At 42.8% G+C, this 14,248-nt stretch overlaps 1 protein-coding gene across 2 annotated transcripts; it reads right to left on the reverse strand.

Moving 5' to 3' along the window:
• Positions 1-310: 310 nt before the first annotated feature.
• On the reverse strand, positions 311-13,987 carry LOC148674273 (prosaposin-like). Of its 2 annotated transcripts, none has more exons than XM_088624265.1 (11): positions 13,830-13,987; positions 11,072-11,205; positions 9,584-9,658; positions 6,451-6,576; positions 6,149-6,283; positions 5,317-5,385; positions 4,497-4,683; positions 3,820-3,962; positions 2,968-3,048; positions 2,499-2,609; positions 311-2,383 (listed from the first exon to the last, which is right to left on the reverse strand). In XM_088624265.1, the coding sequence occupies exons 1-11, from the start codon at positions 13,879-13,881 to the stop codon at positions 2,348-2,350; spliced, it is 1,149 nt and encodes a 382-aa protein (XP_088480391.1). In that variant the 5' UTR covers positions 13,882-13,987; the 3' UTR covers positions 311-2,347. The 2 variants fall into 2 exon arrangements, with proteins under 2 accessions (XP_088480391.1, XP_088480390.1); XM_088624264.1 differs by having other exon boundaries at positions 5,305-5,385.
• Between the last annotated feature and the right edge of the window lie 261 nt (positions 13,988-14,248).

The following is a 14,248-nucleotide window of genomic DNA, read 5'->3' on the forward strand; positions in this document are numbered from 1 at the left end:
ATATATTTAAAAGTTCCCTTTAGTACATTGAGGAGGGTGGGTCATGCAATTTGAACTCCGCACAGAAACACCAAGCTTCTCTTTTTCTTTGCTGCTTTCTTCATTAGACAATTACGTGTTATATAGACTGGAAGGTAGAGCTCATTTGAATACTCTACCACAGCAGATTAGAGCTGGTTGGTGAATGTACAGTAAATGCACCACTGCCAAATATAGGCTTCAGTTATTTTCCTGAATACAGAAACAACATGACAACATGTCTGGTTTTCCAGTGGATGAGCACGTATACATTAATTGCAGAACACCGATGCATGCCACAAATTATTTTTAATTGAGCACAAAGAAATAGATCAAATAAACATGAGTTGGCTGCACTTGATTTGAAACCCCGTTTCCCTTTTCCATTAGAATTCTTTACCTTAAAAGAATAAAATCAAAATTAATGTATAACTGGCACATAATTAAAGATAGTACATTTTGACATAGAGCAGTACTGTTTAAAGCATTGCAACTAACTAGCCATCTTAGAAAATATTTTTCTGCCCACATTAAAGTTAAAGAAGTGACTTTGAGCATCTTCCTGGTGAGAGGCATGAGGATTTAGATACTGTGGCAGACTGTAGGATATTGTGATAATTGTCCAGATCTTCAGGATAAGTTAAAGCAACCAAACACTTCCCTCCTCTGCTATGCTGGAGGGTGCAGTTTCTCCTGTTAGCTTTAGGAGGTCCTGGGAAGGATTATACAAAGTCCCAAAGCAAAAAGGGTTTTTTTTTCTAAAGGGACCAGCAGTTGCTGTTATCTAAAAAGTGAAGGACTCATGGTGAGACTGGGTCCCGGGCCTGGACTGTACCCAGGCTCTCACAGGGGGCACTGTGCAGCTGGCTGAGGGCTGGGAGGGGTCGGGTACGGTTCTCTGGGCTGTGACCGCCTGCAGTCAGCGCTGCGTCTCCCTGGGTCAAATGACGCTTTGTGGTGGGCTTGTTGGGGGAAGTACCTCTAAGCTTCATCTCTTGATTGAGTACTAAAGTCCTACTCAATCAGAGTCCTTTCCAAAGTGGGTGGGTGTACAATTAAGACAAAAGAACCATATATCTGTAACCTCCAAACCAACCCCATACAGAATCAGACAGACCCTGTGGATCAGATCCCTGCAGACACAGTTCACTCTTCTCAGAAGTGGGAATAGGAACTCTACTCATCTGTATTACACTGCAGTTTATCATGAGTAGATCCCTGTATTGTACCATGATATTTTAATGCCTACCTGAGGGATATGGAACCTGGCTGTCAACAAAGGTTGATTAAAGCACAGTGGTTCATGCCAGGGGCAGTTTGCGTGCTGTAGTGTCCCTCTTCTGCTCTGTCATACACCGGTTTTTGGTGGGGAGGGGCTTCTATTAGGCATATGTATAAAGTAGAAGACTCTCAGGTTAATTAGCTGGAACAGTGGGCTACAAATCTGGAAAGGACTCTGAGTGAGTTTGGTTTAAAGTCTTTGCATCTTTGCATTGTGCGTTTGTGGGATTATCTGTCTGGCAGAGAATAGCACTAAAACACCTTCATACAAACAAGATATGAAATAGGGTAATAAAGGGTCTTTCCAGTTTGTTTTCACATTCTGAAGACAATTCCAGATGAAAAGATCTATTACTAGTTGAAGTGTCTTAAAGATCTGAAGCTCTGTTTTCGACAGTAGAGACAGTAGACTGGGAGTGTAACTGGTCTGCACAGTTAGAATTGCATCGCTTTATTGTATACTGCTATCCTTTACAAAATGCCCTGTACTTTCATTATTGTATAAATCTGAAGGTTTAAGGCCAGGAAATAGGGACTGTAAATTCCCGCTTTAAAGAATAACAAAGTTATTCTTAATCTGGACATTTTCAGTAATTCACATTTATACTTAAACTCTTATAGGAGGCCAAAACATATATTGGGTCTGGTTTTACATAGTGTGTCCAGCTTATTTTACTTTTCATTCTAAATTTTGCTGTCAGTGGAGAACTAATGATTATTTTTAAATCCTCTCAGTATTTATTTGACAAAAAAAACATCTTGATTAAGTAGGAGCTAGGATTAATTAGATACAGGCAACGGTGATTTCCTCAAACTCGCAATCTGATAGGCCACACTAAAATCCTAAAAGCGTTCTATAATGTCACAGATCCATTGGCAAGACACATTTTGATTTGGTCATCGCTTGTTGCTGTGACGCTTGGCCACAGTGACAGCTGAGGCCAGAGCAGGCGGAAGCTGATTGAAGCCTGGGATCGCCCAAAACCTGCTGGTGCCATCCTGGCGCTGCCAACTCTCCTGGCACTGCCACTGTGAAGGGGCGAGATGTCTAGATCCACACATGAGCCTTGCAGTGGTCCACCGCCTGAAACACAAATCCAGGAGACTGTTGCACACGGCAAAGGGATTTCGGAGCAGATAAAAAAAAAATGCATGAAATCCTGAAGTCCTAACTCTCCCGTGGCGGGAGCGCTACTCACATTGCAGGCCAAGGCTCTCTGCATGTCGGCGCACCAGTAGGACGGTCCCCGGGCACAAGGCTGGTCTCCCAGCAGGGGGGTGGGCTCTGCCTTGGCGCAGGCCTGGACTTCCTGTGTTTGTGAACATGTGACACGCTGTGTGCTTACGGCATCGTAGGCCCATTGAAACACAGACTCACCACTTTCTCTGCTGCAAAATCAGTAGGAACAAACTAACACTGCTGATGGCATTTTTACTTCCTGAATTTGTAGAATGGTAGACATATATTTCATTCTTAAATTTAAACAGCTGTTCTTATCAACTGCCAGCTACAAATACAGTAAGTGGAGCAGACTGGGAGAACAACAGACTCTGTTTCCTTCCTTGCGTTCGGTGCTGGAAGACAGGCCAACAGGTTTACATGTTGTCCTGATGGGGGCTGAGGAGACGTGTGGGATGTTGCAGTTTCTCTGTGAACTGACCACTCACCTGGCACATGGTGTGAGTGTCCCATGGCTTGGTCAGGACTTTCTGCAGCTTGGGTTTGTAGGCCTCAGTGAAGTTCTTGCACTGCAATGAGCAAACACACCACATATGTTATCTCCCTGTCCTAGGGCAGCACTGTCGAATTAAAGGGGGTACTTTCATTTTTTGTGATTTCTTTACTTGTGTTTGAGGTGTCGGTTTCAGCAATACACTTTCACAAATTGGCAGACTCAAAGGACTTGTTTTATTTGTTAATAAGCTGTTTTTGAAATGTACTTTCAGCAGGCATTAAATGAGCACTCTGCATTAACATGTGCAAGCTGTAATGGATATAGATAGATAGATAATACTGTATTAATCCCGTAGGGAAATTGATGTGTTACAGCAGTCCAGCCCAAGACAAGCAAAACAGACATCAGAATAGTTCTAAAACAAAAGACAAACAAGATAAATAAAAATAAATACATGGGTGTGTGCAAAATGTGCTGATCATAGTCACTGTAAAAACAATAAAATATGTGCAAAATGTGCAGAGGTTTATACAGACAGATTGTCCAAAAAGTACAATGGAGTAAACATGCTGTCCATAGAGGAGCAAATGAAGGGCTAACAGTCCTAGCCTAGGGCAGCGTTATACACCCTGACAGCCGCCGGGAGGAAAGACCTGCGGAAACGTTCCCTTGAACACCGTAGCTGGAGCATATGGGATTATGGTTAAGTTCAGGACGTGCTTCTAGTCATGGGAGAGCACTCCTCTATACTGTACATGAATGTCCTCAGCTGATTCACTTTACATCATGTGAAGCAGGCTTAATGCAGGGTTTAATCGTGGCCGTGGTGACTGTGCAGACTGACCGTGGGGATGGAGGACGGATAGTAGCGGCATACGGTGTCCAAAACCAAAGCCGTCTGGTCTTCGGTGGCGTTGGAGCCCAACGTTAGCTGCGTCAAGGCAGTCACACCCAGACAGGCCTCGCAGCTGGGCTCACTGGCGGCAGCTGCTTCAACCAAGAACGGCATTGAGTCCAGATCGGGAGCATTTCTGTCTGCAGACTTTAATTCTACTTTACTTTATTGTCCCAGATGGGAAGTTTGCTTGGGAGGCAGGTAAAAGACACAACACATTGCACAGCATATTTAACACACCATGACCCCATTAACAAATAATAGACATGCAGTACATGTATGATGTGAAAGAAAATAAATATACAGTATATAAAGTAAAATATACAGTCAATCAACATGCCAAAGTAGCCACCCAAGCCCTTCTAATACAAAAATCCTTCGGTGTGACAACAGAAGAGTTGTCGTTTTTATTTCAGATTTGATATATGCTATATTAAGGGCAAGCAGCCGGAGACTCGTGCAAAGTTGTCAAAAGCATTTTGTTCCAGGAAGCAACGAAAAAGTATATTTTGGACTGACAGTCAAGATCCCTCCCTGACCATAGGACGGGTCATGTTGCATACTGTATGCACAGTGCTGGTAAAAGCAGAGCAGGGAAGCCTCCTTGAGTGAAAATGTGGACTCACCTAGCACAGCCGGGCTCTCCTCCCCAATGCAGAGGTAGACCAGGGAGCAGATGGTGTGCGGGGCCAGGTACGACAGCAGGAAATCAATCACCTTGACGCCATACATCTTCACAAACACACTGCACTGCATGGAGAGCAGCATGGGCAGGTGGGAGCAGACTTTTCCCAGCAAGTCGGCGATCTGCTCCTGGAGGACGGGAGGCGCAGAGCAGAGGGGGCAATCAGACGGGGGGGGGGTCATGTGACAAAGATGCTTTGAAAATCATGCAAGGATAAGGTTGTCCGGAAGCACACATCAGGATATTGGAGAGTATTAAATCACTTTCAAAATGCTGAATATCCCTTTGAGCAGGGTGAAATCGATCATTAAGGAGTGCAAGGTGTGTTGTATCCCCCCCAGACAACCTAGATCCAGCTGTAAGTGTTGATCTAAATAGAGAAAAATGTTGAGTCAACCAGCTGCAAGCAGCGCAGAATGTGAATCAATTGCAATCCTAGAGGAGCTTGTCACCAGTCTAACAGTGATGTAAGTGTGTGGGCTTGTCTGAAAAGACTCTGAGATTAAACCTAAGATGCCACTTACAGTTTTGTGTCACGTTTGTGAAATAAATGCACGGTCTGAAATCTGTAAACCGATTTGTCTTCAGAGCTACTGTCAAACCTGTCACCATTCACAGACCGTAAAAACACTTTGCATTTTATACGTTCTTAGAAGCTGGACATTCTTAGAAGCTTTGTAAGCGCCCTCACTCAAATGCATGTTTCTGTTTTGTTTACGAAACAGCACCTTAGGTAAGATCTATCCTACCTTAGTTCTCACCTTAGGCAACACTTCCTCCACTTTCTTAATGAGAAGGACACAGATGGAACACAGAGGCGTAATCTGAACCTGGAAGACAGAGGGGGACAGGCAGTCATGGGGCAGTCTACACCACTCACTGTGGCAGTGGGGCATAGGCTAATTTCCCTGGCGTTCTCTGGGGAGAAGGCCCAGTAGTCTGAACTCCCATAGTTATATCAGTTGGGGTGGACATAACTGAACAGAAGAACAAGAGGGTGCTTGTATTTTAAGCATGAAAAACAAGGCAAGGGAGAGGGTTACGGTTATAAAAGCCTCTGAGGTCAGTTTGGAGTTAAACATGTGAATGAAAATCTTTAGGGACACTTTTAAAAGCACGGCATTATGTATTCTTAATTTCATTGCTCATGCAATGCTGCAATTCAGTGATTCAGTGTTCACATGCTTATTAAAGTATGTGTGCAGCATGCTCACTATCAGGCTGCTGCTCTGGCAGCAGGTGTGGGGTCTCTAGGCTGCTGTTAGATGCAGAAATGCCACTAGATGTGCTATCATTGCACCAGGGTTTGGAGAGAGAAAGGAACAGTGAGCCTCTGTGAGATGCAAGGGATAACTCACATTCCACGACTCACACCTGAAGTTTAAAAGCATCTGAGGATTTAAATATTAAAAAGCTAAGCACATAGTTGTAGCACACCGTGGTGATGATGCAACACAATATACAGTATGTTTGGATCACCAGCACTTGCTGGTGGCTCTTCAATAGGCAGGTCTAGGGGGGTGGTCCCCAGACTGCTCCCCTAGTTTGACCAGACCAGGTCCTGCAACATGGCATTGGCCTCTGGGCTCTCACCTGGGGGTTTGTGCCCTTTGGCATTGGACTGTGGCGCAGTTCATCCACCTTGACGTGACTGAACAGAGACTCCAGTTTTCCTGTGGTTGATTGGCCCTTGCAAATTCCCAGCATCAAACATACATTTCCAGGGTTCTGGCAAACAGGACAAAAGGAGAGAGTGACAACAGCTTTGTGAAAAAATGGTATAAATTCCAAATCTGATCTGAAGAAAGAACTGAAAACATTCCATATATTGTACATATTTTTGAATGATAAAAGATGTAATATCCAGGCAAGCAAAGATAACACCTGACACATACCACGCTATTGATCAGGAAGTTGATGATAAAGGGCAGTTTGACATCCACCTCTTCAATGCACTCCTTCTGAGTTTCTCCTGTGGGCAGGCGCTTACAGAACCAATCTGCTGTTCTTTTCATCAGTTCCTGGAGAGAGGCCATGAAAGGCGGGCATAGAGAGGAAAGACAGGAAGGCAAATAAGATCTGAGCACCTTAGTGTCACACTTTACCCAGGAGGCAATGACCCAGCCAAGTTCTTAAACCCTGGCTTCTTTCAAGAAATGTCTGGATAGCTATGTGGGCTGAATGTTTGTAACCATTCTTATGGTCTGAAAGGAGTTTTCTCCATTGCTCTGTACTTTTGGATAAGAAAAAGAGGTCCTGCTCAAATAATTTTTAGTAGGTGCATCAGTCCCCATTCTCTTTCACTTTGGACGAAAACATCTGCTAATTAACTGTTTTCATTATTATTTAATGTAAATCTTATTATTGAATATTTATTGAATCGTATTGAATTATTATTCAATGGTGATACTGTGAGAAATAGAAAGTTATGACATTTCATTTATTGAGGGCTGGCTGAGCACTGTCTCCATCAGGGATCTCCAGCGCTGGTCCAAGAGAAACTCTTGTACATCACTCACATTTACCTGTCATCGAAAGATCAGCAACACTAATCAGTAAAGTTTCAATGGAGGGAACACTGGTCCTTGAGAGCTGAAGGATATTCTGTTTTTGGTTTCTGAATGATCTCTAAATGGCTTAAATGAACACCTCACCTGTTTAATTTTAGTTTAATTTTAATTTTTGTTAAATTATTCCAGGCCTTTAGAAACTGATGATTTAAAGGATGACTGTGAGGGCTGCTGGACAGGAGCTGTACAGGACCAGGGTTGGAGACTATACATTAATAAAATAAACTGGACAGCAACTGTATGTGAAAGGTGAGAAAACGAATATATAAGAACACTTTTATATTGGAAAAAGCTGCATCAACTTCACACTCCTAATAATACAAAGGTGTATTCAGACAGATGTTTTAGTGGGCTTTACTGTTTATATTACAGTTTCATAGCAACATGCTCAAACCTGCTTAAATCATGGCTTTATTACTCACAAAGCAATGCAGGGTAAGTGCCAGTTTTATCACAAAATCAAAGAAAGAAATGGCACAACAATGTTTAAATAAACTATACATTAGTTCAAAGGAACAAAAGCTGAAAATGTAGCAAGCAAGTCAAATATCTTCATTGCAAAAGACCACTACACAAACAGGCCCAGTGAAAGGAATGCAGGAAAGTATCAGTTTTATCACAAAACCCCAATATGGCTCAATGTTTAAATAAACTATACATTGGTACAAGAGAACAAAAGCTAGAAAAGTACATAAGATCATTGCAAAACTCAAGCCTCACAAATCCTGTTAAAACCAAAAAGTGATGTACAGTAGCTCCTTCAAAAACATGCAGCAGGCAGTAACCTCTCTGTACAGGCGTTTCTAGCTGATAACATTTGGTAACCCTGGCATTTGCAGGCTTATGTAGAAACCAAAAAGACAATACAGTTTGGCCGTAGTTTTACAATCGATGCTGCCCTGCCCAGGTGTGCTCTCAGAGCCAGTTACACCATCTCCCGGGTCACTTACGTTCTGCGGTTAATTTTTCTTTAAAGATTAGAACGCGCATACAGGCGTGTACCTGCCAGAACGCCGCCTTGCTAACTGAAGCGCATGAGCCTGAAATTCATCCCTGCGTTCTGCTGGGAGAGTGTAGCGGTTTCAGTCAGGCCAGAACAGACCCATAGGAGGAACCAAGCAACTCCCTGGCCTGGAGTTAATCCCATGGGATTACATGGTTGGAGCCCAGTAAACTCTGGTAGTCAGGTACAGCACATGGAATTTAGAGGTGTTTTTTTCACCTCAGGGGACCGGAGCGATTGGGGAGCATGGCTCCCAGTTCAAGGGTACAGGTGTCCATGGTGGGGGGTGGGACTGAGCCCCTAGATCTCTGCTCATTACTCTGCACCTCACCACACAGCACCCCAGCAACCCCACTCCTGAGCAGCAGCACTGTGGAAGACACATCACTGGTATAAAAAGGGGAAGGAAGAGGAGAGGAAGAAAGAAGATCAGCGCAGGTGTGTATTACTGTTCCAGATCAGAACAGAAGTGAAACCCTGGGTCGGGCTGTGCATTCTGAGCACCACAGGAGAGACGGGTGAGGAGTAAATCTGAGACACCAAAGAGGGGTCCCAACTGCTTCAGCAATGAAAAAAAAAGCAGTTCTGCTTTTTCTTCAGCCCTGCGCCTGCGAGTCTCAGAGTCACTCATTTGGAAAAACACGCCATAGCTGAAGCCCAGCTGTTTGGCTTGGGTGTTGCTACTCTTCCACTACACACCAAAACAGGACTCTGACACAACAGACACTTTGTTTGCTCAGTTCTGCCTTAGTTACTTGATTGACCCTACACATTTCGATTTCGATATTATGGGTTATCTGGGATGCACATTTTGAACAAAGTAGAGAACCTGAGGTTGGCACATTCCTCCTCACTTGTCCCAAACTACACCAGCGATCCCCCGATTAAACTAGTGTTTGCTCAGTGATGGGCCATGGTCCATATCTGGACAAATCAACAGTTCCAAATGGTTCTTGTGGAAACTGTACATTTTGGAAAGCCCAATGCCATTGATTTCATGAAAAATGTCAGTATTGTACTGAAAACTGCTGGTGTCATTGGTTTATCTAGATATTCTTCCTCCTGTCCCTGGTCAACCACAGAGTTTTCTGTTTCCAAGTCTTTAATCACTGAGAAGCGTGAGTTTCCTATACAACCTGCACGACACTGGCTGTCCGGGGCCAGGGATGAGGATCAGTGCTTTAAACTAAAGGTAAGTAGCCCTTGTTGAAGAAAGTTTCATCTGTCTCAAAGTAAAGCAGACTAATCAGAAACTACAGGTAGGAAAGGGGATGAAATTACTGGATTGCCCAGGGATTTCCATGAGAGGAACAGTCACTGGCCAGGACTGTAACACACAATGCTGCTACATTCACAGTGAATGGGCAGAATGGAATGGGACAAGGATATTCTAATGTACACATGTGCACAAGCATGATTCGTTCTGGGAATTAAGCTTCATGGTCAATCACCAACCTCAATGTCATCGTTAGACAGCATGTCCTGCAAGAGCTCGAAGATCCGGGTGCAGTCCTTACAGCTGTCACTCTCCTGCAGGAACCAGAGGAAACAAACCCCGTCACGATGACATCAGGACTTTTTCTCCATTGCAAGAAAACAAAACTCTACCTTTTCTCAGGAGATTTCCTTATTTTAGTATGAAAGGAAAAACCAACGTACTCATCTCTCTTCGTACCTACACTCTCTCCATTTTTCTTTTTCTATTACTTTCAGAGAAAACAGAGACAATTTTACCCCAGAGCAAAAAGTGTAGAAAACTGGCCTCCCATTTGCAGTGTGAAGAAATGCCTAAAGGATATATGATAGTTTATAAAGGCTCTGATTGGACACTTCCTCAGCCAAACAAAATTCCACATTCACTCACAAATAAACATTTAAGTCTCGTATCTTGCAGCACTATTGTTTTAAAAAACAACTTATAAAAGCGCTCAAGAATCAGGAGACAAAAGCAGAAGTGGAAGAGTTGTCAGACAGCTGTGTTATGAAACCAGATGAAGTGATAGGGCTGGTGATGGGTTCGTTTTGAGTGTATTTCGGAAGGATGCTGTCAGTAAAATAAGAAGGCCATATCCTGAGAACAGCTCGGAGATTTATCTAAATTTCTGAAGTTCCTTTCTCAGCCTCCTAAGCCTTGTAACAGTTCTGCACGATGTCACCAGCAAGGGATGGGCATAAAACATAACTGGCAATTGTAACACGATTTGTTTATTCTTTTTTTTATTTAGAGAGAATTTGTGGATCATAACATGGTCAGAAAGATGTTCCTTTTGCTTTTTGTTTCTGAAGTTGCTGTAAGGTTCTTTTTAACTTTTTAAAGAAAATAATATGATGTGTCTTAATACAAAGAGTTGTGGGTGTAGGACACAATGTGTCAACCCATGTTGTAGACATTGATTTTTCAGAAAGGCTTTTTTCTAAATTAGTGTCTGTCTGCTTCATATTCTAATGGGCATGTATCTGATCCTGCACCTCTAACCTCTAGTGTTTCTTGTGTAATTTGCTATCCTTTTAATTTTTTTCCTACTGTAAAACTCTTTGAGATCATGATGATACTCTTAATGACTTGATAGGTCTTAATTGGTCGCTACTGTTTCCAGGTCTTTGCTCTTGAGGATTCTAAGTTACAGTACACACAAACCCTGGTGAACTGCACTGCTTCAAGACCAAGAGTGAAGCACTGATTTATACGCATGCTTGACAATGTGGCTGGAATTCCATTTTAAAACTAAATTAAACATTGCAAATTCATGAGAAATGTAAGATCCTACTCTTGGTTGAAATTCCTTTGAGTGTGCACAGAGTTAAATAAACTGTTTTTTTCTCATCAAATCATCTTGAAAAAACATGTCACAAAATGGTATGTTTTGCCTTGAGAGCTTTCTTCAGCTGCTGTACTCTTTCCTACAGTATCGTGTTGAGTATCGCGTTGTGCTCCCGACTCACCATCATGGTGTCTTTGTTCCAGACGGTCTCCATGCACTGCAGGACGGTGCCACACTGCACAGCACTGCGGATGTCTTGGCACCAGAACTCCGGGCCCAGAGCACATCCAGATTTCTGGACAACTCCGGCCATAGCTGGGAAAACAGCACAGAAAAAAACAGCCTGATACGTCCTCGAAAATAAAATTCCAGCCAGCTTTCAAGGCACAATCCAAACGTCTTTAAGGGATTTCTTTTTTGGGGGGTTAAACACCAGGCATTGCTAAAATCCTACATTAGCTTGGTGACATGATTCAATCATTACTGGTTTGTATTATAGAGTCAAAAGTGTTATACAGACGACCCACGATACAGAGGGGCTATAATAACAGTACAGTAGAATAGAAATTGGCACGGGAACTGTTGAAACGCCCACCAACCAACCGATCTGTTTGTAGTCAGACCACTGAATGTGCACGATCAGGGTGTGGTCAAGGTGGTAGGTGGTCGATTTGAATGGTCGAGCAGGTAAGTCCTGAACCATTCAAATCAACCACGCCACACACTGGTCATGCACATTCAATGTCCTGATTACAAACAGATCGGGGGAGACTCCAGCCATTCTGTTCACAATTTATTAAATGAAGGGAATATTGTTGGATAAGCTGTAACTACTTGACAATGATCTTCTAAACTTACAGGAGACAATTAATCTTAGCCAGACTGTTAGTAACTTATAATAACTAAGGTTCCATGTTCACCAACACACCGAAACATGACAAGGGCTTTACATTTCCGTTCAGATATTACTGTAAGTCTAACTTTGAAATTAAGCACTAGCTTTGTAAAACTGAGTCCTGTTTTTACCCTTTCGGAGGAATAATAAAATGAGAGGCGCTCAGACGACACGTTTATTGCAATGATTCGTGTTCACTGGCTATGTTGATGCAGCTTGTTTTCTGTAATTATTAATATGACAAAGCGACTTCTGAGATTGTATTAATGAATCGTGTGCCAAACCTAAATGTAATGACTCAAAAAGTAACATTGATCAGGCGTCCATTCAGTCTGATTTATCAGCTTCACTGCGAACAATAATTCTACCCCAGCACTCACCTCCGCAAATGGCTGTAACTTAAGATTTAATTGAAACTTTCATGTAGTGTTACTTACTATACACATGAATTCACTTCGGTTTAAGGACAATTTTAAATTCCCGTCCTGTCTGAAAGGATCCAGGTGAACAAGGTATCATATGGGTACTGTATCTCTAGTTTTCCTTTTCTTTTTACTCAACTAACCTCCATAATAACATATAGATCTATGTATCAAGTTCACGTTTATTTGTCATTCCAGCCATATACAAGTATACAGTGGAACGGAATATCGTTCCTCCTGGTCCACGGTGCAAATACAGGCAGGACACTGACATAGACATTGTAGACAGGATACACATAGTGCAGATAGTGCAAATTACATGGTAAATACTGTAAATAACACAATATACAGTACACAACACATTGAGGGGATTTAAACCCTAATTCTGAAATTGTGCAAGTAGAGGGTGTTGAGGAGCCCTACAGCCTGCGGGAACATAAGAAAAAGCTACATTTCATTAGAAAACGCTACATAAATCTGTGCTTTTTCTAATGCAAACCAGATGTGTGACATTTGTAAAAAGCGGAAGGATTCCTTGCTGAACTTCATTAAACTCCATGTGGAATCTACATTGGGGGTAATATGGCCACTCTTGTAATAGACTGTTTAACAGGTGTGCTGTCTTCAGGCGCGTGCGTGCGAGATTCTGCCCGAAGTAACTGGAAATTGCGCTTTAGTAGAGCGATTCAGCTTTCCACGAGTTTGATTTTGTTATTGAACACGTTGTTTAACCCTTCCAGCACTGATGGTAAATTACCGCTCCCAAGAAAACTCGATTACGTATATTGGAATACAACAAAAACAAGGACAAGAGAAAGAATGTCTCACCACGTTGCAAAATAATAATCTTTCCTTAACTCTTTTCCTCCCAAAGTTGGCTCACTCTACTCTAAACGCAGATGGGTTAACCAAACCCGCAGGGAAAGCCTTTGTCAGAGGAAACAATTCAGAAGTGACAGCAGCCTAAGGAGGTGACATTACACGTTTTTTTTTTCTCTCAGATTTTTCTAACGAATGAAAATGTTAGAATTCTATGGCAGGGACAGGGCGAGATCTAAAGGCAGTACTATGAAATCGAGGCATTTCAAACGCTGGAGATGCTGCTTCTGTTGAATAGTTAATACATTTCCAATTTATTTTAACATTCCTCTTACAAATCAAATCATTTTCTTTAATCTCGACAGAGAAGCGTTTGTGCAAGAAGATGAAAAGAGACACTAAATATAACCTGAGATAAGTGGGTTAAAATACTGAAAATGCAGAAATTGCCGCGCATCTCCCGGTCAAGGGGCGGTTCATCCTTTTGTGCTGTGCTCTCTCCACAACACGGGTGGGTATTCTCAAGGAAATTCAAGCATCACACTGCTGGCCGCAGCACCATCGCTGCCATCACTGGTATCGACAGGAAAAGACTCAGCCAAGATCCCTCGACATACCGAACATGATGATTCACAAGCAAGTCGAGATCAGTCCGACTCACAATTGGATCTTTCACATCTGAAGACGACAATGCAAAATGCAGCGCTGAGAACTGAGACTGAATACATCCACACCTAGCCCACACCACGCAAAGACCCCGTGACACGAGAGACACTCAGTCTGAGGCGCTGCTTGTCGCTTACCAGTGCCGAGAGATGCGAAAAAGAAGAACCGCACGAATTGAGCTCCAGCCATCCTCCGTCTGTCGGGCCGCAAGGACGAGTTAGTATATGAGATTTCTCAGAGGGGCTCTAGCTGTATATATCCAGAACAGCAAGCTTATACAGAATAATGGGTTAGCCTATCGCACGAATATCCGATATGTGGGCGGAGCAGGGCCGAACACGAGCCAATGAGAAATTACTACTGGGTTGTAGTTGGACGGTACTTTATTTGCGCGTAGCGCCGTATTGAAACAAAAAAACGTTGCTAAAGCTCTGGGCTGGCCGCCATCGTCTTCCCCAGTTCATGGGATAAACATTAATCGAACTTAAATGAGCTATATGTAGTAATCTAAGGTGAGGATATATTTTATCAAGTACACACGGACTCCGATTCACTA

The sequence above is a fragment of the Lepisosteus platostomus genome, chromosome 3 (assembly GCF_059453375.1).
Source record: "Lepisosteus platostomus isolate fLepPlt1 chromosome 3, fLepPlt1.hap1, whole genome shotgun sequence".
NCBI lineage: Eukaryota > Metazoa > Chordata > Actinopteri > Semionotiformes > Lepisosteidae > Lepisosteus > Lepisosteus platostomus.